Genomic DNA, 24014 nt, shown 5'->3' with positions numbered 1-24014 from the left:
TTCCGATGTTGGCAGCTTCTTTGGTTCAGTGCCGTTGCGGCACTGTCCCAGCACTGCGTGGGAACCACAGGGAAATTCAGGTTTGTAACTAGAATCTGCTCTCTTGGCATTTAACAGCAAAAAAATCATTAAAGAAACTAAATACTGAAAGTTGTGCTTTTGCAGTTGTACATAAAGTATACATATATACACAAACACACATACATACAGACAAACTGATGGCTTTATTTTCTTGTAATGCCTGTTTTCCTGCAGGTCTATTATATGCTGCTGGGTTTGCAAAAGTTAACAGGAACTAGGAAAGAATGAACCCATTTGCTCATTTCACAAACATTACCAAATTTTCTCAGTATCTTCAGACATACACATATGCCTCACAAAGGATCATTCACAAAAAAAAAAAGATACTGTCTTTCCAGGATCAATGAGACACAACAGCATTTATGCACATGTACTAAAAGCTGCAGAAACACTGCTTGTCCAGCAAGTCACACTGTTCATACCTGAGGATGCTTGTAATAGTACAACTAGCCCTGTAGGTCTGTCTTCAGTAGAAGGACCACTTTGTCCGCAAATAACACAATCATATATTGCTTCAGAAACATGCTGCTCTGATGTAGCGATCTCCATGGCTACATCGGCATCTGGCGATTCTGAAAAATAAGAACATTTATAGTAAATAGAAGAAAATAAATCCAATTGCATCTGCATTGAGGTCATGATGGAAAAACTCCAAAATAACGTATCTAGTTTATCTGCAGCTAAAAAATTGGCGGCTCCTTGAAATTACCCTTGCTGCTTCAAACAGAAAGACACCTACACAATGAAGTACAAGCTTTCCCATATTCAAAGTTATTCCCAGTGAAATTAAATGTTTAGTTCAAGATTTGTGTTAAGCTTAATTTCTTTAAACTTCTATAAAACAAAGATCTTACTTTTATTTCATTATATATATTGAAAACTCTAAATACTGTGAGATGAAATGCAATTTAGTATCAATCTCTACTAAAAGCTGATTTGCTCAGAAGTGACTATGACAAGAACTAGAAGGAAAAAGTTAATCTGGAGACCTTAGATGCTCAGAGAAGGCAAACAAAATATGCAAGTAAAAACAAAAGAAAATATGCTTTTTAATACGCAACTTGGACAATCTTTTAAAATTTGGGATGCAATAAGAAAGCAGAAGATGTTCATTTAACATTTACCATACACAAGACATATCAGAAATCTGGTTTTCTAGTGGTCCACATTATTATTTCCCAGGTGCACTGACAGAAAGGCTCAAGGCTAAGGACCAACTTCAATGTATTGAAGCAATTGCACTTGATGTAACTGTTCACCTGATGGTAGTGCTGGTTTCAGGGCAGAGGGCTAACCATAAGCAACTTATGTTATGTTACAATCAAGGGTAAGAATTCTTTATTGGCTTGAAAGAAAAGGACCCTAAAGACTAAATTATCTTCTCCTGAGTGCTCAGGAACAGATACAATCACAGTCTCTGAACCTAGAATACAAGGGTGCTTTGCTTCTTCACTAGAACATAACTTTTCCAAAGGAAAATGCCTTCACCCTACTTTCAATCCTACCCTTTAGTAGGCCAAGGTGTCGGACAGAGAACCCAAAAAACTTGAGAAGCAACAGTCCTCATGCAGAAATGCTTTTAGGAGAGCTGCTCTCTTCTGAAAGTCCACAAGTTCAGCAGAGGAGGCCTAGTGCTACAGGAGTGCTATAAGGAAAGATGCTAGGCAGCATCCTTCTTAACTATGAAAAGCTCCATACAATGCTCTTCACTCACAGGGTAGACCCAATATTTCATTATTTAGTAACTACTGATTTCCCAGTTATTGAGTCTCACATGAAAATGAACTCCCATCATTACGACGTACAGCTGTAAATATTGTACACACATCTATCACCATCTAGTGGCAGTCAGTTGGTACCATGAAAAAGCAGAATGCTTTAAGTCCAAATATCCAGAGAACTTACAAGCAACTGTAGCACAGAAAGAAGTAACCACTAAAGCTATTTTTTATATTTTACATCACCTCATAATTGTGTAACTCACACTCAGGTATTCCTGTGTATCAGAAGCCCATGATATGAAAAGGAAAAGCAAATTCCAGCCTTTTTAGCTTTTTCTAAAATATCGTCAATACAACATAAAATATGCACCCATTCAATAATTTAAGTATAGAAAGACAATAGTGTGTTAGTCTGTGATTCTGTAACGTGACTTTGAACAACGCAATGGAAGTCCTCAAAATCAGGTAATATTTTAAAAATACCATTCATAAATTGCAAATTGTATATAAACCTGAAGGAAAAAAAGATAGGAATTCTTAGTATTTTAAATGTGTTTCAAACCAATTCAGTATATGCAATCTATACCTCTATTGCCTATGTGCAAAGACACCTAAAAATTAGATTAATTTAATTTTAGAACTCAAGGATCAAATGTTTCCTTCACAATTACTTAGACCTAGTGCTAGGCTACTTTGGCAAACAATACCATTTCAAGAGAGCTAAATTTCTAGCATCAGGGAAGACTACCTAATAAAATAATTCTCCCTACAACTAGTGAAAGAAAACTCAACTTACACAAAATCCATAGGTAAGAGAAACTGGTGAGAATTTGAAGTCTCAAATAATTAAACAGGCTAAAAAAACCCTCAAGGAAACAATAAAAAGCAATTATTTTTGAATAGGCTATGATAAACCTTGATTACTGGGTTAAATTAGATGTTTGCTTGTTTGAAAGGTAAGGCTTGGGCTATGGTTTGCTTGAAAGGATACATTTTGGCACCATCATTCTTTGCATGAAAATATATTGGTGGCAGTCTGGAAAAAAGAAAGCAAGCTATGCATATAAAGAATTGCTCTGTGCTTTCCATGACAATTTCTGAAGCATTTTTTTTAGTTACTGGAGTTGTGCTATTTTATTAATTTGATTTAGAAAATGCAGCTCCTTACATTTCCTAACATTTCCTTATAACATTTCCTAGCTCCCAGGATGCAATTGTTGAAAGACAGCTTAATAAAAAGAATTATTTTATGAAATGTCCTTTTATATTGATGAAAAGTTTTCATAGTTAAAAACCAGTTCTGATATAGTATAAAATTCCTTCTATTCTAGCTAAAAACCATCAAGAACTGTCACATAAACAAAGCTATGTAAGTTGCAAATAAATCGTGAAGGATAATCTACATCTCTTTATTTTACTTCCACTGGTCTCAACCTCCAACATTTTTGCCAACACTAGAAAGGTATTTCCATGAAAACAGCACTTCTGTGTTATGTCCCAGAACAATATTGCCCTAGTGAGTGTCAAAGGAATCCTTTGCCAGCCATTTGCTGAGATACTGATCTTGCAGCATATTACTTTTTCATTTTTGAAACAAGTTTTGTTGGAGTCAGATTTTGTTCTGCATGAAAACCACTGGTACCCAAAACAAGACGTCTTGTCACTCCAATGGAGATTGAGAATGTAGGTAGTGGCAACAGGACAGCAAGGAAGACCAAGGTGGCCTTAGTTCCTAGGCTCAAGCACGGTTTTACTAGCCTGAAAGCAGTCATACAGAGAGCTACTGTATTTTATGTCAAGAATTATTTGGAATACAACCAGGGATGCTTACAGTTTCAAACTCTGACTCTCAAAAATTTTAACTTCATTGATTTCAGAGACTTGTTCTGATGATGTCCATGTGTGTAAAGAAGGAGCAAATGGCAAATACAATATAAGACACATGGTGTTGGTATCAATTCACTCCGCTTCTCTCCTGAAGTTTCTCTAACTTTGTAACACCCCCAACCCACTTCAGTGGGTTCCGAGACTCTTCCTTGTCCTTGTGAATTATTTCAGAAGTCTGGATAAAGATGAACCTCATTAAAAACAAAGATAAAAACACCAAAGGAGGATGAAAACATTTAAACTGTGACAGAAATGCAAGGTAGTGCCAAACATTATCATTCCCATGGGTTTTTTAAAAAGTTAATTATTTAGCTCTTTCTTTGGTTGTAAATCAATAGGAGTGAGAGACTCAAAGTTACCAATTCTTAGCATTTCCTACTTCCTAGCAAATACTGATGCCTAAATTTTATTTCACTTGTACTCTCCAGAGTTAAATATTGACTCTCTTTCCCCTACCCAGCAAAACCCCAGAATCAAAAGGGCTTTGTAAACACAGTACATATAATCTCTGTTGACTGTAGTCAACATTTTTCCTGCTCTACACATTGAGTGTCAAGCTGGCCCCTTGGCATCAAGGCAACCATTAGTATGCTAATATTCTTTGCCCTGACCCAGCATATATATTCTCAAGAGATCGGTACCTAATTTATTTTTCTGTCTGGGTTCAGAAGATTGAGCGTTAGGAAATCTATGTCACCTTGCATTAAAATTCTGCACTTCTTTCTAACTCTAGCTAAAAAATGTTTGCTTGAAGGACAAAATGTCTGCTGAAACTCATATCATCAGAAAGAAACACACAGATCATACTGCATACTTACCACAAGGCATTAAAAAAAAATATCACACTGGATACTTCAGAGAGAGCAAAACTACTGAAGGAATGCAAGGTACTTAATATTTGTACTCCACAAATTTACTAATATACACATTTTCATTAAGACACATAAGATAAAGTGCTTCACAATAGTTTGCCTGGAATGAATTATAACATTTCATGCTTATTGAATTTAGATAGACAGGTCATTACAAATATGGCTATAATTTGTTAAGGGCTGCTATTAACCTGGAGCAGAGATATTTATTTTTATTATCATCAAATTCTGCCTGAAAGGCAGTGAAGTTTCAGAAATCTCTTGCATGGAGTTTCACATCACAACAAATAAACCATGGTCTGACACTGAGTAAGTGCTCTCAAAGCAGACAGAAAAGTAGCTATTACTAAGAGACTAGAAGGCCTATGGTGTTGACACTGGATGTGACTACATGACAAAACATTTGAGACTCACTGGGTATTCTCAGATATTATAAGAGTTCTATCTGCCACTTTTAGAATTATATTTCTTGGTTTATTTTTCTGCTTTTTACATTTGTCCTGCAGTCAAACAGCTAAAGAAAGCACAGTAGATTCTGTTCCATCCTAGTTCATTAACATAACTGTTTCTAAATTTCACTTAATTATTTCCAGGCAAGCTTGAATGACAAAGCAGTTCTGCAGATGCCTAAGAATACAAATAGAAACTAACAGGGGGCACAAATGGAAAAGGCTAAATAATTGCCTTTTTTTTTTTCTTTCTACAGCGATTGTATAGAAGAAAATCCCTAACTTTACTTTCAGAATCTCAGATGAATTCCAGTTCAAATAAGTATTTTTTGCTGGTAAAATGAGACTTGTTTGATACTGAAATATGAGCACGTGAATAGGTACATGCCTTTTAAGCCACGTGTCATTGCAGCATCCCAACAAGCAAACAAAAGGAATGTCTCAAGGGAGCAACAGTGGCTCTATCTGCTTTCATAAACACTGGAAGCTATTAAGTTTATGGGGTTTTAATAAAATAATCTTTAAGCTTTAGCTGTTCTCCATTACTCCTGTTTTCTTCTAGACACATTTATTTTCAGAGTATTTTCAGTCTCTACACTGTCAAGAGAAAGCTATTATGAAATTTTGAAGTGCTATATGCAAAACCAATTACATCAGATCTCATCTTCTACCACTGAACCACATCCACATTTCACAGATAGAGAAGTTTTAAAAGTTGGTGATGATAATTTGCTCAAGCGACACCAAATGAATCAGTGCCAAAGCCAGGGAGCTGAGGCCTCACCATCCCTGCATTCTGACAATATTATTACTTTTACAACAAACAATAAAAATTAAGAAATAAACCTACTGCTGAATTTCAACCCATAGCAAAAGCAACAGGTAATAGAGCTTGAATGTGTAAGAAGGGAACATATTTTAACTGATTGATTTTATTGTGAAAGGGTTTTTTGTTTTCACACATACTACTTCAGCACAGCTACGATAAACCTCAGGATAGCACTATTCAATATTTATATTTGTTTTAAATTTAATAATTCCAGAAAAACTAGCTTCAGAATCCTTACTATATCTTGTGTTTTAAAATTTAACAATAGTTTCTGCAGCTCTTTTAATAATTTGCTGTACATAGAGAAACTGCACTTGCAGCTGAACAAATTACTGCAGTTAAAAAAAATGAGAGCAAACTGAAGAAAATATTCTGGGCTAAGAATTAATCTCAGTTTTTAAATAAATTCTATATACTGTAATGGAATACTTCCTTTCTGCAAACTAATTTAATGCCAGTCAGAACATGAAACTACTTAATACTGAACTATAGCACAAATGCAGTGAATTTCCATCACAAACTCAGAAAACAGCATGATAACCTAGAAGACACTGAAAAAAGTTAGTGAGAAAGCTAAGCTATTATACATCTAACAATGTCTGGGATTCTATTGAGTTGTTACCAAAAAAAGCTTTCATGCAAAACAACTTTATTAAAATGTTGTCCATAAAGTTTATTTAATCTACTACTGTGTATGACCTGGTATAACTGACAACAAACAGTATATTTTGAGATATCTGAAGCTCTAAATTGTTTAAATACTAAGAAACAAACAATTTAAGTGTTGCATGCCTGAGAACTTTTTAATGCACAATCATAAGCACAAAGGTCGAGGTCTGCCTGCTACACAAATTAAGAGTTCTTTTTAATATTTGACATGTGTTCAGTTCAGTAAAAGCTAAGTGCTCCCAGCTAAGTTTGCCACACAAACAAATGCCATGTTTGTTATTGATTTAACTGGTATTTTTCATCCAAAAATGAAAGCAGTTACCTTAAACATAGCTTATAAAACTCAAGCATGGGAGTATTTATGCATACATATGTATGTATGCAAATACATACAAACCATGCAAATAATATATAGGTACATGTGATTTCATATATAAAACCATCAACTTCAAAGTTGCAAGATCAGTAATACAAAACATAGGTGAGAGCAGAATCAAAGCTTCCTTGTTGCTTTAAACTAGCCATGACTGTAAAAACACTTCATTTTTAATAAGTAGAACTGCATTTCTTGTTCCCTTCTTCCTTACTTCAAAACAAAAAGAAATAGCGACCCATTTAATCAGCATGACAAAGTCGTTTTTATCTGTAAGCCTTCTGTTGTATTGCACACTCTCCAAACACCATGTATGTGCTCACTAAATTCCTAAAGAAACATCAGTGATTGCTGTATTCAAGACCTTCGTAAGTATGAATAAATCTTCTCAGCAACCTATGAACTGGAGAGATTTTAACAATTTCAAAACCCAGACTTCTTTAGCAACAACAGTTGTCTCCGTATTTCTAACTAGTGCTTAAAACTCAAATCAAAACCATATAGCAGATAATATTGATTGAAAGAGGGTAAAAATTCCTTTTATTTTTCATTTTTAACAAGTACTAGTTTTCAATGAAGTAATCCAGATGATGAAAATGTTTTCCACTCCTCAGATACACAAACAAATTAAACAAGAACCTGAATGACTTATCCTCAAGAAAAACAAGAGCTGATTCTGCTGCAAAGCCTGTACTTGAAATAGAATAATAGAACATTATAACTTACAGGAACAGAGATGACCTAAAATTATGCTTTCCTTAATTCTATACATAAATTTAAAATGCAAAGTTTCAACCTTAGCGAAATTAGAGGCTCTAAGGAAGAATTAATCATATATTATTATGAAAGATTAAGTAAAATACCATCTTTAAAAGACAAACTTTGGGATATTTTATATTAAAAGGTAAATACTTTAAAATATCACACAAAGTTAATAATTTCATCCAACGTATATTAAGAAAAAATAGGAATAAAATTATGTCCTACAGATAATGTGTTCTCCTTTAAATATTTTCAAGAAAATGTAATCTATTCTTCAGCAATTAGGTATTTAGTATTATCTGCCCTAGAAAATCCAACTTAAGCGTCTTTATTAGTATTTAGTGAACAAGTGGATATATCAGCAGAATCTGAGATGAGTGTTTTATGTCTGGAGTTTGCTTGGTCTTTTTTTAACTGTTTGAGTACAACCCTTACTATTAACACAGCAATGAAAAAAGGAAGGGTGTGAAAAAGCAAGCAGCCAACCACATAAAAACTTACCAACATCCATAGCAGTTTCCATGAAGCTTTTCTGCCTTGATGCAAATTCAGCCAACAATTTCTGTTGCCTTTCTCTGGCCTTCTGTCGTCTGAGTGAAAGAAAAGGTAAGACAAAAAAGTATATATAATGGAGGGGAAAAAATAGTTTGTCACTTTAACCAATATTCTTCAAAATTCAAGTTTTCAAAGGATTTTCAAGCCTAAAGAAGTAATCTTTTGTTTAAAAGTAGAGGGTGTTTTTTTTCTGAAAGTTATTTTCTTTTGAAAATGAAAGTAAGGAAAAAATACTGCCCAAAAAAACTCTTCAGATAACCAAACGATCCTTTAACAGTTTACAACGTGGCATCAGAAGAAAAAGAACCTGAGATGTTATTCTCAAGAGTTATTTTTATGTTACATGGGGAAGAACAGAGTAAAATGTCTACTGTTGTACAAACACAAGTACTCTTGTAAGCAACTAATGTTTAGAAAATAAAAGCAATAGTAGTGGTAGTAGTCTGTGTCACTCACTTTTGGTAACAAGCTTGATGGCAAGGCAAACAATTATGGCTCTTATTATTTCCAACTAAGTCTCCTCTTTACTGGTTCCTTCTCCTCCACCTCTACTTTAGATACTGGTCACCAACAGTTTGGACATAAGATTGCTTCCAAACTGAAGACCTTTGTCTCCCTGGAGCCAAGCTGACTTGACTTTTTCCTCATTGTTTAACATAGCTCGGGATTTACAAATGGAAGACAGTAGAGACTCATTCTTGTCTATCCTTCTGTTTATACTGTATTAGTGATCTGTACAAGGCTATATGATGCTATTCTATTATGCCTATATATACATACTGCAACAGGCAAAGGAATATTGATGGATGTAAAAAAAAATAAATAGACATTTTCTTCTTCCTAAGATACTCAGAAAGGATCTTTACTTTGACAAGAGTCTACAAATAGAGGAAATGTGAGACTTTAAGTGGGAAAACCAAAACTCACACCACTGCTGCTCACCAGTTGGCATGCACAAAGACCTGTGTGCCCCACAGATGAGGTCTTTACACAGCATCTCCCCAGTGCAGTCAGGGAAGCTCTATCAGAGCAAACTCTGCATCAGCATTTACAGTTAATCTTTTCCCCACTCAGAGATTATTCAGATAACGAACAATGGATTTATAAACATCGCTTGGCATGTGATATGCTGATAGGTAGCTCTTTAGTCTCCAGCACTGTCTGATTATCACTGTCCTGGCACAGGAACAAGCATGCCCAGGCCCAAAACAGCTAATATAATGTAACACATTAGCCTGAGGTGGCCTGTTTATAAGTCAAAGCTTCTAACTTAAAAAACCCAAATATCACTACCCATGTGTCACATTACACAGCTACCATTTCTGAAAATAACTGCTATTTACAACAATCCTACAATTATTTATTCTGAGGATCAGACCAGGACATTCATTAAACCTGCTTTTATTTATTTCCCCCTGGGAATTTCTCAATGTATGCTTTAACTAAAAGCAGAGTAACTGTAAATAGACATCTTTAATCAGAAGACATAAACTCTGACAGATTCAGCACAGCTCAGTAGTTTTCCATGATGGCCCATGGGAGTATGACAGTGCAATTGAAAAAAAAATACTGCAAGCAGCTCAAGCTCTCTTCTAGCTCTGCATTTTGGTTTCTATGGTGACAATCCAGTGCCTGAGTGATGCCAAGTTTGTCGGCATATATTGAGATAACCAAAAAGGGTGATCACTGAATGCTCACGGTCTGTTTGTTCTTCACTAATACAAAACTGGACTTGGGGGGAAAAAGAAAAAAATTGCAGCCTGACAATAAACTTCATGTGTCCCAAATACCATTAGGGATTTGAGGAGAGGAAAACAGTCACTCAGAACAACAAACTGGAAACATTAATTTTTAAAATTATGCTAGCCCCAGAACCCAACTGAAAATTTAAAGTGCTTATGCTAGATCCTTGAAAATATCACATCCTTTATAAGGGAAAAGGAATTATCTTTTCTATATGAAAAGTTACTTAATTTATTGATTCCCATGCTTCTCCTGTACCTAAATCTAGCACTACTGAGTAGCACCATCCCACAGATGTAGCTGTGTTCTATCTAAAGCAGCCATTCAGCCTTGCATTTACTGAAAGACAATTTTACATGCTAACCCTTCAATGTGTCTCTCATTTACTAAATTATTACAACTGTTGTTGAAAAATAAACCATTAACTGACCACTTTTAAGCAAAAATTAATTCTACTTTGTGAAGTATGTAACCTATAAAAAAATTAAATTTGTTTTAACTTATGTTTATTTTTGAAGTACAGTGCAGGTCTTAGACACAGAGAGAATTTAGTGAAAATTTTTTTACAAACAAACAGCATAATAAATAAAGATCATCTAGAAACCAACCGAGTCATATAGCTGCGTATTTCTACCCAAATATCTAGAACCATAACCATATAGCCTGCTTACATAAACCATTAATACATCAAAATACTGTGTGGACAAGCACTCAAGAATATTCTTGTTCATTCCAGCCTGTGTCCTGTCTTTACTTCAGCAAATGTGCTAAGTTCTCTGCCCTGACCACCCTGTGCTCTAGACCTTCCAACTGCCCCTTGTTTCAAAGGATGTGTTTCAATCTTTTGCACTAACCAGTTACCCATCTCTTCCCACTGCCCCACTCCAGCAAACTCATCATTCTGGCTGCCTCTACTACCTCCCCCAAATGCCAACTTCAGTCTTACTTGTGCCCTCCAGGTATTTGCACTCCTATTCCACATTCTCTTTTTCCTATTAGCTCTCAAACCCCATTCACCCACACCAAGATTTTCACTAAAAATTGGTTCTTTCAATTGCTACTCTCCTCCAAGTATTTCTGTCCCAACAGCACAGTTCTTTCCAACTCTTTTTTTGCCAGCTTGAGTCTTCCCATGCCAACTATTCACTTGACCCAGCATCTTCCCTTTCCTCACTATTACACTGACCAGAAGGTTTCTCCCACCGGTCTTAGTTTTCACCTCTACTTCTCACTTTTCTTGTCAGACATCTTGCATGCAGGTTTTCAGGCCACAAACTTGAATATGATTTTTTGAAAGTTAAAAAGTATAAATAATTCAAAACATAATTTTAAAATTGAATGTGTCAGACAAGAAAAAAAGGCAGCATTACCAACCCACATATAGTAAACAAAGAAGGAAAAGTAATCATGATGTGATGCATGTGTGTGAATGAACAGACAATAAAAAATTTCTACCTCATCCTAAGGTTGCAGAGTTAAGCATCAAAATTTAACACAATCTTAACTCTGAACCTTTGTATATATGAATGGCACACATAGCAACATGAAGGGTGAGTTTGTGTATCACAATATGAAAGTTTCCTGATTTAAAGACCTAAATTAGTAAGGTACAGCTTCTTCCTCAGCACCCATGTAACTCGTGTATATACAAGTAGATTAAGAACTATAAAACTAGACTTACTCTTTTAATAACTAATTAATGCAAAGACCTAGAGACAGACCAATCAATAGATGCACAACATACACTGCCCTTCTACAGCCCCTTTACTTTTTTTTTAATGTTACCTTTCTTCTTTATCCAAAGTTTTCTTCTCTGCAGAACTAATCTTCTTTGGTGGTACAGGAGGTGTCACCTTTCTGCAAATCTCTTCAATTATACGCTTATTCAATCTGCTCTGTACAGCAGCTTTCAATAAAATCCTTTCCACTGCTGTCATTCCATCACCGTGAGAGTATCTTGGAATTTCTGGGTGGATTAAAACATCCACATCATCCAACCAAGGAGGATAGTAAGAGTTTTGTTTTCCTGAGAGTTTGTGATGCAATTTAATCAGCAAGGACAGTATGCTTTCCTTCACTTCCAGAATGGCTGTGGTTAACTGTGGAGTTGCACCAGGTGCTGACCATTTCATGGATGTTTTTGGCCGAACCACCTGATTTGCCTCATTGGTGTTGCGATTGATGATCTCTTGAAATTTCTTCCTACGTTCTGCGACCAAACTAAACACTTGAGCTGTCCCCGAGTTCTTGGGAAAAAAAATTACAACCGTCACTTTTCAAAAAGACAAGTATAAACAACATACATTTATAAAACCATACAAAGTATTTTAAATCAGGAGTTTCCTTCAAGTTTCCTCTCTCCTTCCAAGATGTACTGAAACTTGGTACAGCAAAATACTAACCCTGCATGTCACACTTTTATACAAATCTGTTATATACAGCTGCATAAGAAGCCAAGTAGAAAATGAAAATATCATCCATACCAGGACAACTAACAACTGGCTTTGTTCTAGTTAAACTTAGAATTCTGTTCTCCAAGTAATATTTCCTTGCTTTTTATGGAATATAGAAAATTTCTGTATCTTTATGTCATTTAAATATCTTTTTTAAGTCTACTGAGCACTTCTGTACAGAGCAACTCATAATCCCACAGAGGTGAGATCACACATCTTCATTGGGTTGTCCATGTTATGTGGGCTTATTAGCCAAGATCACAAGCCATACACCTGTATTGGCAAACAGAGCTTGTTATTCAGGGTACATGAACATAAGTGGTTACATTAATGACAGAGCACATTCAAATTTTTTTGTCCCACCTTACCATTGCTTTCAGTCCCAAATCAAGGATACATAGAAGCAACTTCTGTATACTGATTCCACAGCAGAAAAATGTTTCCTGAATATTTTGAACATGATATTCAGAATGCTTCAAAATCCTACCCTCTCCTTTCTCAGAAAGCTGGGCAGTCAAGAGATACCAAATACTTCAGAAATCAAATATAAAAATGGGTTTGACAATCATCTCATCTACCTTTTTATGTTTTAATCTATTTCACCTCACCCACCTTTTTAAAATTTAAACCTATTTTTCTAACAATATGTAAAAGAAATATCCATTTTATTTCACTTCATCCAGCATTCAATAATCTGAAGTGCTGTATACAAAAGATACAAAAGCAGTCCTGACAGAGATTATACTATCTACCAGCTAGAAATCCTTCAGGATCCTACCATTTACATATTAGTTTTGTTTAAAAAAAAGAAAAAAAACCAAACAGAATCACCATTAATAATTTCAAATGCACTTTCAATATAAGGTTCAACTCACCTAGATTCAAGAAAGCAAATAGTACTCTGCATTATTAAATGTTAGTAATATCTTGGCAAGACAAACAGTCCTAAACACAAAGCTCAAGCAGTAAGCTATAATGACATTTTCTATTTGATAGAAAGCTTTTATTTCAAAATAGGTATTAAAAATGTAAGGGCATGTCTTTGCTTAAAAGAGATCACAATCAAGGATATGGAAAAAGCATAACTCCTTGCAACATCAATGAAAATGAAACTCAAGAAAATTAGAAGATTTCATTGAAAGTTAAGGTGAGCACAATTAAAGCCATGTTGCTAGTTAATTGTTTAGGAGAACAAACTGCACACAGATCTACCTCTCTCTGGAGGCTCTTCCGCCTTGAACTCTGGTAGATTGAGGACAAAAAAAGTCATTAAATACATAATTTGGAAGGAGATATCATTTGAAATAAATTCTATTTCTGCTACCAGCACACTTAGGAAAGATTACTGGATGAAAAAAAAAATCCTAAGAAATTATTACAAAGAGTAAAAAAATCCTAACAAAAAGACGAAAACATGAAATAACTTAAATGAATTTAGGAAAATTACTATTATTTGTATATACTTACTTGTGATGAAGCTAAACCATCAGAACTTGTACTTGCAGGTGGTTCCTTCTTCACCTCTGGAGCAGTTTCTGGTACTCTTACTCGGACATAGTTAATGAAGTGACGCATGTTAGAAACCAAGTTACTACCTGGAAACCAACTATCATGGCAACGCTCTTGTCCACTTGCAGATTCCTACAATAATAATAAAAGTTTCTCTTGTATGTTACAATAATTCATGTTGCTGTTATAACTGTATTACAGAGAGCATCATCTCTCCATGAGACAGCAATAATATGTCAGGACAGTTTGTACTTCACTAAAGCTGATACAGGTCCTAAAAATCATTATACGACTGATGCCCACAGTGAGAACTACAGGTCCGACAAATACATTTCATTTTAATATGATCAAGTGCGTGTCATCATTGCCATCCAGCAGAAGAAACTCCTCAGAGTAGGCCAAAACTGTACGATCCAAGATTAATACAAAAAATCCAAACTATACAGAATATCTGAAAAAAAGTGGCAGATCCTTAGTCATATAAGCAATGTAAAGAGTAGGAAAAATTATGAAAGTCATACAGGAAAGTCAAAAGGGAATCTGGAACTATAAAAATAATATTGAATCATTGGACAACACTTTAACCTTCTAATTAAAAAGATGGTATTTATTCTTACCTCTTCATCTGACTCATGTTCTGGAGAATTTTCCAACCCCAGCTCAATCAAATATAAAACCATGCAAAGCACATGTTCTGATAAATTCTGATGATCCATTAACATCTAGGCAGAAAAACAGACGTTGACATCTTAGAAGGTTTTTATCTTTTAAACATTCACAAAAGAATAAAACAAACAACTGCCAAAAAGCAGGTGGACACCTCTAACAAACTGGAAGGTAAAGCAGAAAGTAGGTAGGAGTCTCTTATGAAGAAGCTCAAGATACCACCTACAAATGTCATCTCTGAGCATGACTTCCCAAGTTAGCCACACCAGGAAAGGTAGAAGGTCTTGAGCCACATACGTGATTTTTGCCTATATGTTGTGGTTTGTTTCTTTCTTAATTAATCACTCTGCTTGCAGAGGCTGTATAATGCGATATAAGTACCAGCTGAAAAGCCTAGACAGACAGGACACCTTAGCAACACTTGTTACCCTAGCATAATTTTGATAGACACTGAGCACTGATTTTAGCATTTAAAATAGTTTGCTGTTAGTTGCACAGTACTACTTTCAAAGTTCTATCATATGGATAAAAATACAGTTAAGAAAATATTACTTTTGAGAGCAGAGAACTGTCTATTCAAGTTCTTGAAATACCTACTCTGAAACACCAGCAAGGTATTTTGAACTTCACTCTTGTTGAACGCTCCAATACCTGATTAGTGATTATGCTGCAAGATTTTTAGAACGTTCCAAGTAGGTGAAGAATAGTAAGAAAAGTAACATTAATGTAGCTCTCCAATAACAGTGATGGAACACTACTACTAAATAAGACAAGTAATTTTGAATGGGATGCATGAACACGTGTTCTATTCAAAGACAGAAAATCATCATTCCATGCAGTCTATTAAGACTTCAATATATCTAAATATATAAAGTGTTTTCTAGAAAATACACTTTGGACTCTTCGGTTTTAGAGGATTTTTTTAAGATTGTGAAAAGTTATTTTGAGGTTTAGAAAAAACTAACCTCTGAGCCTAACCATAAAAACAATTTTTAATGTTGTATCTCTTTCCAGTGAAAAAAACTTCTATCTTGAAATTGTTATTAGTTCAAGCTGTGATTAACACCAAAGTGCCAAGCAAAGCTGCCACATACAATGCTACTGTCAGCTACAAGCAGAAAGCTGCACTTAGCCTTGCCTCTCTTTTTCCCATCACCAGTCACCATAAAGCCTCATGAGATCCTAGTCCTATAAATGATGCCTGGATAACTGGGAATGCTAGAAGGCTTAAAATTAATTTGGTTGACAAACATCTTCACATAATCTTTTTTCATTACAAATAATAAATAATCTTATCTTTAAATTACTAAATGCGCATATCTTTCTTCTAACACAGCCTTCAATACATTAAGAGGAAGAACCTGTGCAGTTGAAATGAAAAACCAGGACAACTTTCCTCTTGGGAATATTCTGATTTAAAGGGATGGGGAAAAAAAAGTGGATGAGCAAAGATGTTTTAGATGTCCTTGCAGACAGGTTACTGTAGAAATTAATATTTTTAAAGTATAGCCTTGTAAGGATAAACCCATTAGAAACACCAGACAGATAAAAGTTCTTAAAACAAATATTGCTCTACAACAGCATTTTGAAATAATTAATGAGCATGTGGTTTAATCAAACCAAATCAAATCTGAGATTAAAGGGATAATTTCATTTAAAAGGGCACTCAGTATTATGTTAACATGAAAACTATGTGCAGTTGTACCAGTTAGAATCAAAAGTCATGCTGACTAACACTTCTGAAAGTCAAATCATCAAATGTAGTTTACTGTTCTCTCCTGTGGCCATTCTCAAAAGTCAAGAGATATAAAGGCTGTCATAAATCAGTGAAATTTCACGAAGACAAAACATAATTTAGGGCAAACAATGGACCGCATCACTGTGACATTTCTACCACCCATAAATCACACAGAAATAACTGGCATTCCAGCTAAAAGAGCAACTCAGAAATTTTAAGATTCTAAAGATTTAAGTCATTGAAGCTTAATGGAATAAGAGAAAAAATGGCCAAAAAACCCAAGCAAGACAGTAAAAGATGCATTTCTTCCCTACATTCTCCATTTTTGTTCCATGTAAAAATATTATTGCATTTTCTACATAACCCAAGATCTCCTTTTCTTCAGCAGTCATTCTTTAAGTCTCTAGTCTATCTAGGACTTTTCTACAGGTATGCTTCTTCCCTAGTCTCTGCTCCACACTACTCAGCTTCGTTCCTCACCCTGCAGTAATTAGACAGCCCAGCCACTGAAGAGAGGCAGACCTAAGCAGGGTTAAACATATCACACACAGCAGCTTCTTTGTCCAAAATTATGGAAATCCCTAGGGAATAAGGTACTGCCATTTAAGCTAAAGTTCAAGTTAGCTCTGGTGTGGGGCATGCCCAGGGTCTGAAGCTGACCTTCTTGGGACTTCATCAGTTAACAGCCACTGAACATGCACACAATGTAACTTTGCAATGCCTACAATTTGGCTAAATTCAGATGCTGAATCTTAATAAAAGAATGCTTAAAACATAGGAAAGGGAGATGTATTTTGTCCTTGTGTTTTTCTGAAAAACTCATGCCACAACAGGCATTCAGCATGAAAATGTTAAGTCATTGGTTAAACTTCAGCAAGATGAGGAACTGGATGTCTGACATGAGAAAACCTTGACCAACCATTAGATGTTGTACTACTGGGCGTCAAAAAATTATAGTCATGAAATTCAGTCTTCACCATAACATTCTAATTCTATTAATGGTAAGGAAGAACTAACAGTAAAACAAATTTTTGTATTTCAGAATTTTAAAGTAGATTTTTGAAATTGCACTAATTATATAGCAAAACCTGTAGTTTACTGCAGTTGTTAATTTGTATGCAATATGAAGCTTTTGAAAAAGTCCTTGTCTTTCATAAAGGTGAAATCTATTGGATGAATTCAGGTAAAAAGCCTTCATTCATCTTAATTATGTACTGACAACTTATGGGATACCTCATTAGAGAAAGAAATCAGCTGAAACAATTCTGTGGGAATAAGCATGGCTCTTTGAGAATAACACAGTTTTTGCTGTACTTAACAACAGATATTTTCTATTCAACAGAAGTTTAACAACAAAATAGAACAAGAGCTTTAGGGGAGCTGGGAGCACTTAAAAGCACAAAAGGAAAGTCTGTCCAGAAGAAGCACTACTGTGCCTCAATCAAACCACTTTTTTATAGTCTCCCATCTGCCTGGGCAGTACCCTTCTTGGAAAGTAGTTTCCCGGTACTTAGATGTAAAGCCTCATTTTCTGATTAACGAGCGCTTCAAAAATTATACACTTTTCTTAAAGAGGGTAGCCAACTATCAGAGACAAAACCAAACAGAATTTAAAGGCATCAATTAGTCCTGTAAAACAAGTGCTGGAATATCATCAAGAGCTACAGTATATCTGGGAAGTGATGTTAGAACCAACTGCAACTATGAGAGGTATCTGTCATTTAGGATCTAAAGCCGTAAAGGTTACAGGTACTTGAAAAGTCTGCTGGTGCCTTAAAGCTCTACAGTGGGAGCTGAAGAAACACCACTCACACCACCATGCTCCCTGGAACCATGCTCCTTAGAATATGATGGCTCATCCATTTGGGTACCTGACTTAGCGTATGTATACATAAAACAATCTTCAATGAAATAACAAAAATGGTAGAAAAACAAAATTACACTCGACTTCTTAAAAAATAAAACATTTATGTAATGTAAAATTGACTACCATAGATGACCTATTTTAAAAATCAGAATTCTAAGAACTCTTGTTTGAAGAAGTGGAAGCAAAATACTGGACGTAATGAGAATTACACTGTACCTTGTAAAGAAGCGTGAACAGAACAATGTGCAGGGTTTTACAGTGTAAAAGCTTTATGAGACCTTTGTAGCTTGGATGTAGTGGCGTTCTTTTCTTGTAAGGCGGCCATGGGTTCCCAGGGAATTTACCACTTTGCTTTAAACTGTTGAAACAAATGAGACATTTGTTAAACACCGCAAAACACAGACAGATGCCACTATTACAAATAACTATCCTGCCTTCTTTTTTGTTTAGACCAACTTTAGAATTGATGAGCATTTCTAAGCCATTTAATTTTTTTAAACAGCATTCCAAAAAGTGCTATGTATACACAAACTGAATCTAGACTTATTTTTCTGTGCATTACCACTGATTAGAACAACTGTAATTTTTTTGAAGAGATGAAAAATTTCTCACTTCAACAAAATCCACATGTTAATCAGATATTCAAAACAGAAATCTCACATCTGTAGAAGTGGATTTCAGACAACATCTGAACTGCACAGACATTTATGGAAGAGTAACAGACTAAGCTAACCAAAACCATGATATTGCCTGTAAATTTGTGAACTATTAACTCAAGAACAAATCTGGGGCCTGAAAACATCAGTAATATGATTAGGACTATCAGTGAAAATAAGAAACATTTTGTGCAATGAGCATTCGAATCCCAACTTACAATGCTGTATATCTGTCCATTGCAGACTGCACATCTCTACGGTAAACTGTTCGAAGTATTACCATGACAGGGTCAAATTCCTTATCCCAAACTTCAGCTGTTGTTTAAAAGAAGTCATATGTTAAAATTCTCTTCACAGACCTTACAACTTATTCTAGAATCTATTCTTAATTGGCATTAATTATGTAATTTTCTATATTCTTTTTGCAGCAAAGTACAGTAATTTTTACTAATTCTTACTATACCAAAAATTACTACTACTTATAAAGATATCAAAATTCAACCAAAAATATTTTTCTTGGTTCCAAAACATAAGTTAACAATCCATTAAAGGAATAGATCTTTTCTATTAAGAAGTTGTATTCTAGTGTCTTCTAGCTTTATGCTACATACTGATTTATAATGTGGGATAAAAGACAAAAAGAAAAATCACGTATTTCTGGTAAAATAAATGTTAAAACACATGCTGAGCAAAGTTTTTTTGTTCTTTTGTTGGGTTTTTTAAATTCCAACTTACTGTCCGAGTAAATTTATTTATCCAATTGTAAGTATGTAAGCCACATACCTTTTCTGTATTCATCTTGTTTTGCTCTTTTAAATTTCTGATTACATATGAAAAAAAGGTTTCTTTTTTTTTTTTTTAAACTTGGTACTCGCAAACCCTCTCAAAAATAGAAGTAGAGACTGCAGACTAGTTAGCAGGTAGGCGACATTTAACTATTAAATGCAGTGAGCCAGATGACTACCACACAATTTTTTGCCCAATCTGAAAAATGGCGAAGTTTCTTATGAAATAACATTTGTGATCAATTCTTTACAGATGTGTTTTTATTTTAGAACTGAAGTCTAGGCATTGCTTTGGCATTGGACTCTTACTTATCTCTGTTTAATTTAGGAGATCTAAAGTAACATCCAGAGTGGTTTTTCAGAGCAATCACAAACAGAAAAATTCAGACTGTTGAATAAAGGTATCCCATTTAACTACTACTTTTTTTTTTTCTATTTACAAGTTATTAAAAAAAACCCAAAACTAAGTTTCCAACGTAAAGGCGAATTAAGTTGCTTATTTTATTAATAGTTTGGAAGTGTTTAGCTCCTGTAACACAGCAATATGAAGGGAAGAGTCAATTATTCCACCCAAGCAAGAAGAAAAACACAGATTACTTCTTTTAGCTCCACCAGCAGGCCTAACACAACACAAGTGCTAACCACATTCTTTAAAGTTTTCACAGACAAAAGTAGGCAGCTTTATCATACTTTTGAGATTAATTTCTCCAAGGCATGAGTACTACACTCCTATTAACTCCTGCTACTGTTAACAGTTCTACAGATACCTTTATATGCTGCTGAGAGAGAGAACTTAGCAGACTTTCTACTATGTATGAAAGATAAAATTTAGCTTGCAAAAAACCAACCAACCAAACTTTTTTTCTTGGAGGGACAAATTTTACTACTGCAGTCTGAAACACAGATCAAGCTTGCTTTGGCTGCTAACATACAATGAGGAAAAAGGACTATGTGAGGGAGCCATAAGGGGAATCTTAGAAATGCACACAGCTCATCTTCAGCATACAAATCCACAGAGAACAGGAAGAACTATGACCTTTTTTTTCCCCCTCCTAAATTTGGTAAACAAGATATTATGGGGAATAAATCTCAACATGACTTACTTAAACTGTGACAGGACACAAATTACAATACTTAAAAGCAACTGGAAGTGGAATAATTCTTTTTGAGAACCTATATAGTCTTAGCACACAAGAAAATCATGCTGGCTTTTAATTTCTGCAGAAGCTCTTCCAGGAAAAAAGCAATTCTGCAGTGTTACAAATTACCTCCGTTTTCACTACTACAGATAAGATACTTTGTGTTGTTCTTTGTTTAAGATAAACAATCTACTACAGAAGTAAACTGTGTTTAAAAAAAAAGGCCAAACACAGAAAAAAACCCAAAACAGTATAATATAGCACCAGATTCTGTAAATATGAAGTGTTATAATTAAAAATACCATAATGCATCTTTTTTTCCTTCATACTGTGTTGTGAAAAAGTGCAGCATGTCACAAGTTCTAGAAATCAGACATGACAGAAGGAAATGCAGTATATAGAGTATTAAAATAAAAGTTATTTCAAATATTTAGGGGTTAAGCTGCCTAATTACACACCAAGGAACCAGAATGAATCCATTTCCAAAAGTCTTGTTTCACAAGATTACTTCACTGGTTGTTAATTTGTACAAAAGTATAAACTTCACTGACTCATCAATCTCCTAGTACAAAAACCAGCAAGCAAGTTAGTACAGTATTAGTTCCTACATGAACAACAAAGAAAATCCACAAAAGAACACAGCCTATAAATCAAATTGTCAGACCCCAACCCCGTCAGTTCTCAAGTGATGTAACTGAGGGGGACGAAGGAGTTAATTCCGTTTCAGCTTTCTCATGAGCTGAAGCATTTCAGATTCTCACAGGCTTATCTGCTCAGTGATAGGAAACTATAATGGAACACTGAGTCCTTAAATTCTGCCTCTCCTTTGATATACCAACAATATGCTGAGTTCAATTTAGATGACAAGCTGGTCAGGGGAAGAAACCTGTCATTTTTGCACTATATGCATTGTAGAATTTTAAAACTACATTCTATAACCAGTCCAGTCTGAATTTTTTTCTAGACTCTCGCTACTGACTGAGAATATAGTTAAGCTATAAGGAAGAATTATGTATAATTCTATCTTTAATAATCCAAATATGGAGAAGTTCAAAGAAAAAAAAAACTTTGCCACTGACACCTCACTAGTGCAAACAACTCTAAAGCCTACTGAAGATCTATCAGGTTTTCCTAAAATCACCTGAATTAAGTAGGCAGACGAGTGAAATACAAGTAACAATTTTCCAGTTTTCCATTTTCTTCTTGCTTTCTAAGGATACTTGATTAGTACAAGAAACTCATTTACACTCTAGATCAAAATGAATTTGTTTTAAAATTACTAACAATCTTCAGCAATGTTATTTAATATGAACAATAATTAATAAGGCAAGTTTTATTATACTGTGATGGTTTTAGGTTTGGAGTCTTTGCGGATTTCTTTTGGGGGGGTTTGTTGTTTGGCGAGTTGTGTTTTTTGGGCATTGGTTTGGGGGGTTTTTGTTGTTTTTTTTAAAGAAAAAAACTCTGGTTGTGCACCTTACCACTGAGCATGAAGATGCTGATTACCGTACCTTTAGGTGTATACATTCCTTGCTGCATAGAACCTCCAGGTTCAAAAACAGGAGCTTTAAAATCAGCAACTGCTGACAAGACTGATTCAAAGCTTAAGCTTCCTGGAATAATGCCACTTTTAGGATTGGGGTTTTCTGGAATGTAACGTTTGTGTTAAGGAAAGCAAAGTTAACTTAGTTGCAAGACAGCATTTTACTTCCCTCGACATTTTCAGTCGCTCATTTTGGAGGCTACATTTCGGCAGTGCTCTGTGTTTACCGCAAGAGGTCCGTATGCTCCAGCTGCAATGGTACAATAACTATTACTGAAGGGAATTCAAGCCTCCTAGCTAGGACATGAAATTTCTTTAAAGCAAGTTAATTGCTGCATGCTTGGCTTAAGAGGTAAATATTAAATGAGAAATAAAAACTACTATCTGTAGTGTATATAAAATTTCTGTTCTTGCTTTTATTTCCTGACACTTTGGCCCTCTTCGTAGCAAGAATATTTTGCATTTACAGCTAAGTGCAGAAAAAGCAAGTGAATAGCTTGGGATCCATCAAGATAGTAAGTAATTCTCCATCTCGGATTGTCTACTTCTCGTTTTTGGTAGCAATATCTAATTGAACTACTGACACTACACTAAATCACAAGTAATAATTATAACTAAGGAAACTTCTGCTTAAAGGTGATTGCTTGTGTAAATTATTTATTTTACACAACTAAGTGATTCACTTCATTGCTTTAAGTGCTTAGCTTATTTTGCATACTTAAATGATTGAATTACTAGGTCATACCGTAATAATAACCCTTATTACATATTTGTAACTCTTAATCTCCTCCTACCTTTATGAATTCCTAATAATTTTGCTCAGTAGTTATCCTTGGATAGCAAGCTCTTTTGGTCAGCCACCACAAGCTATTTAATTTGCCTTCACAGCTTAACACACTGATAGCAGCAGAATCTGCATACTAGTTCTTAGCTGCTGGAGGACACGAACCATATCACTGTGCAAAAAGACTCCCTGGAGTTTCCTATTCTTCATGTAAGACATTTTCCCCTGTAAAATATGCATCTCTCTATAATTTCAAAGCAGCTTCCCCAATTGCTAGTGTTTGCATTTTCAGCTATTGATAGCAAAAGCCAACATATCATAGAGCAGCTTCTTTTTACCCTGTCATAATATTAACAGTAATCAAAGGCTTAAAACCAGATAGAGGTGACACATGGCTAAACTTTCTACAATGTCATTGGAAACTTTTTACCTTACACCTAAAAGACCTTCTTATTAGTTTTCAACACTACAAAGAACATGCAAGCATTTTGTGGCAAAATTAATTTGAAACTATTGAACAGTATTGCATATTTTTGTAAGAAAAATCAAACCTGAAGCAAATGTCTTTGCTGATAAGTATATACAAACACATCTTTACATGATTAGTTTTAATTATGTAAGCTGCTGTTCAAGCTTCAAAATCCCCCTACTATCCAGGCACCTGTCATTTTCATTCAAACACATTAGTTAATATATTCCAAGGATATGAGATCCAATAATGAACTGTGTGTCCTGTCATTCATACAGAGTTGGGCTACCATCTCTGCTCTGAGGATCTCATCATCTGTCATTCCTAGAATAAACAAAATTGTAAAAGCCATTAAAATAGCATTATTTAAAACAAATTTTCAGCCTACACATTTGCCATTAAACACAAGTTAAACTTGATAAAAACATTACTCTTAAGTAATGATACAGTGCTACAAAAACACA

The 24014-nt window shown here is 34.9% G+C and overlaps 1 protein-coding gene across 1 annotated transcript in view; it reads right to left on the bottom strand.

The window, feature by feature from the left end:
- The window catches only part of UBR3 (ubiquitin protein ligase E3 component n-recognin 3 (putative)), a 78950-nt gene that overhangs the window by 31082 nt on the left and 23854 nt on the right, over positions 1-24014 (bottom strand). Inside the window, exons 16-26 of the mRNA XM_009996138.1 lie at positions 23789-23874; positions 22266-22407; positions 19049-19145; positions 18391-18532; positions 14521-14625; positions 13862-14035; positions 13607-13636; positions 11727-12187; positions 8145-8233; positions 504-653; positions 6-53 (exon numbers count right to left, since the gene is read on the bottom strand). Coding sequence (XP_009994440.1) covers positions 6-53; positions 504-653; positions 8145-8233; positions 11727-12187; positions 13607-13636; positions 13862-14035; positions 14521-14625; positions 18391-18532; positions 19049-19145; positions 22266-22407; positions 23789-23874 — 1524 coding nt within the window. The remainder of the gene's footprint in view (positions 1-5; positions 54-503; positions 654-8144; positions 8234-11726; positions 12188-13606; positions 13637-13861; positions 14036-14520; positions 14626-18390; positions 18533-19048; positions 19146-22265; positions 22408-23788; positions 23875-24014) is intronic.

The sequence above is a fragment of the Chaetura pelagica genome, unplaced genomic scaffold (genome assembly GCF_000747805.2).
Source record: "Chaetura pelagica isolate M959 unplaced genomic scaffold, ChaPel_1.0 scaffold3, whole genome shotgun sequence".
Classification (NCBI taxonomy): Eukaryota; Metazoa; Chordata; class Aves; order Apodiformes; family Apodidae; genus Chaetura; species Chaetura pelagica.
The sequence above is the reverse complement of the archived record's forward strand: the minus strand, read 5'-3'. Positions and strand labels throughout refer to the sequence as shown.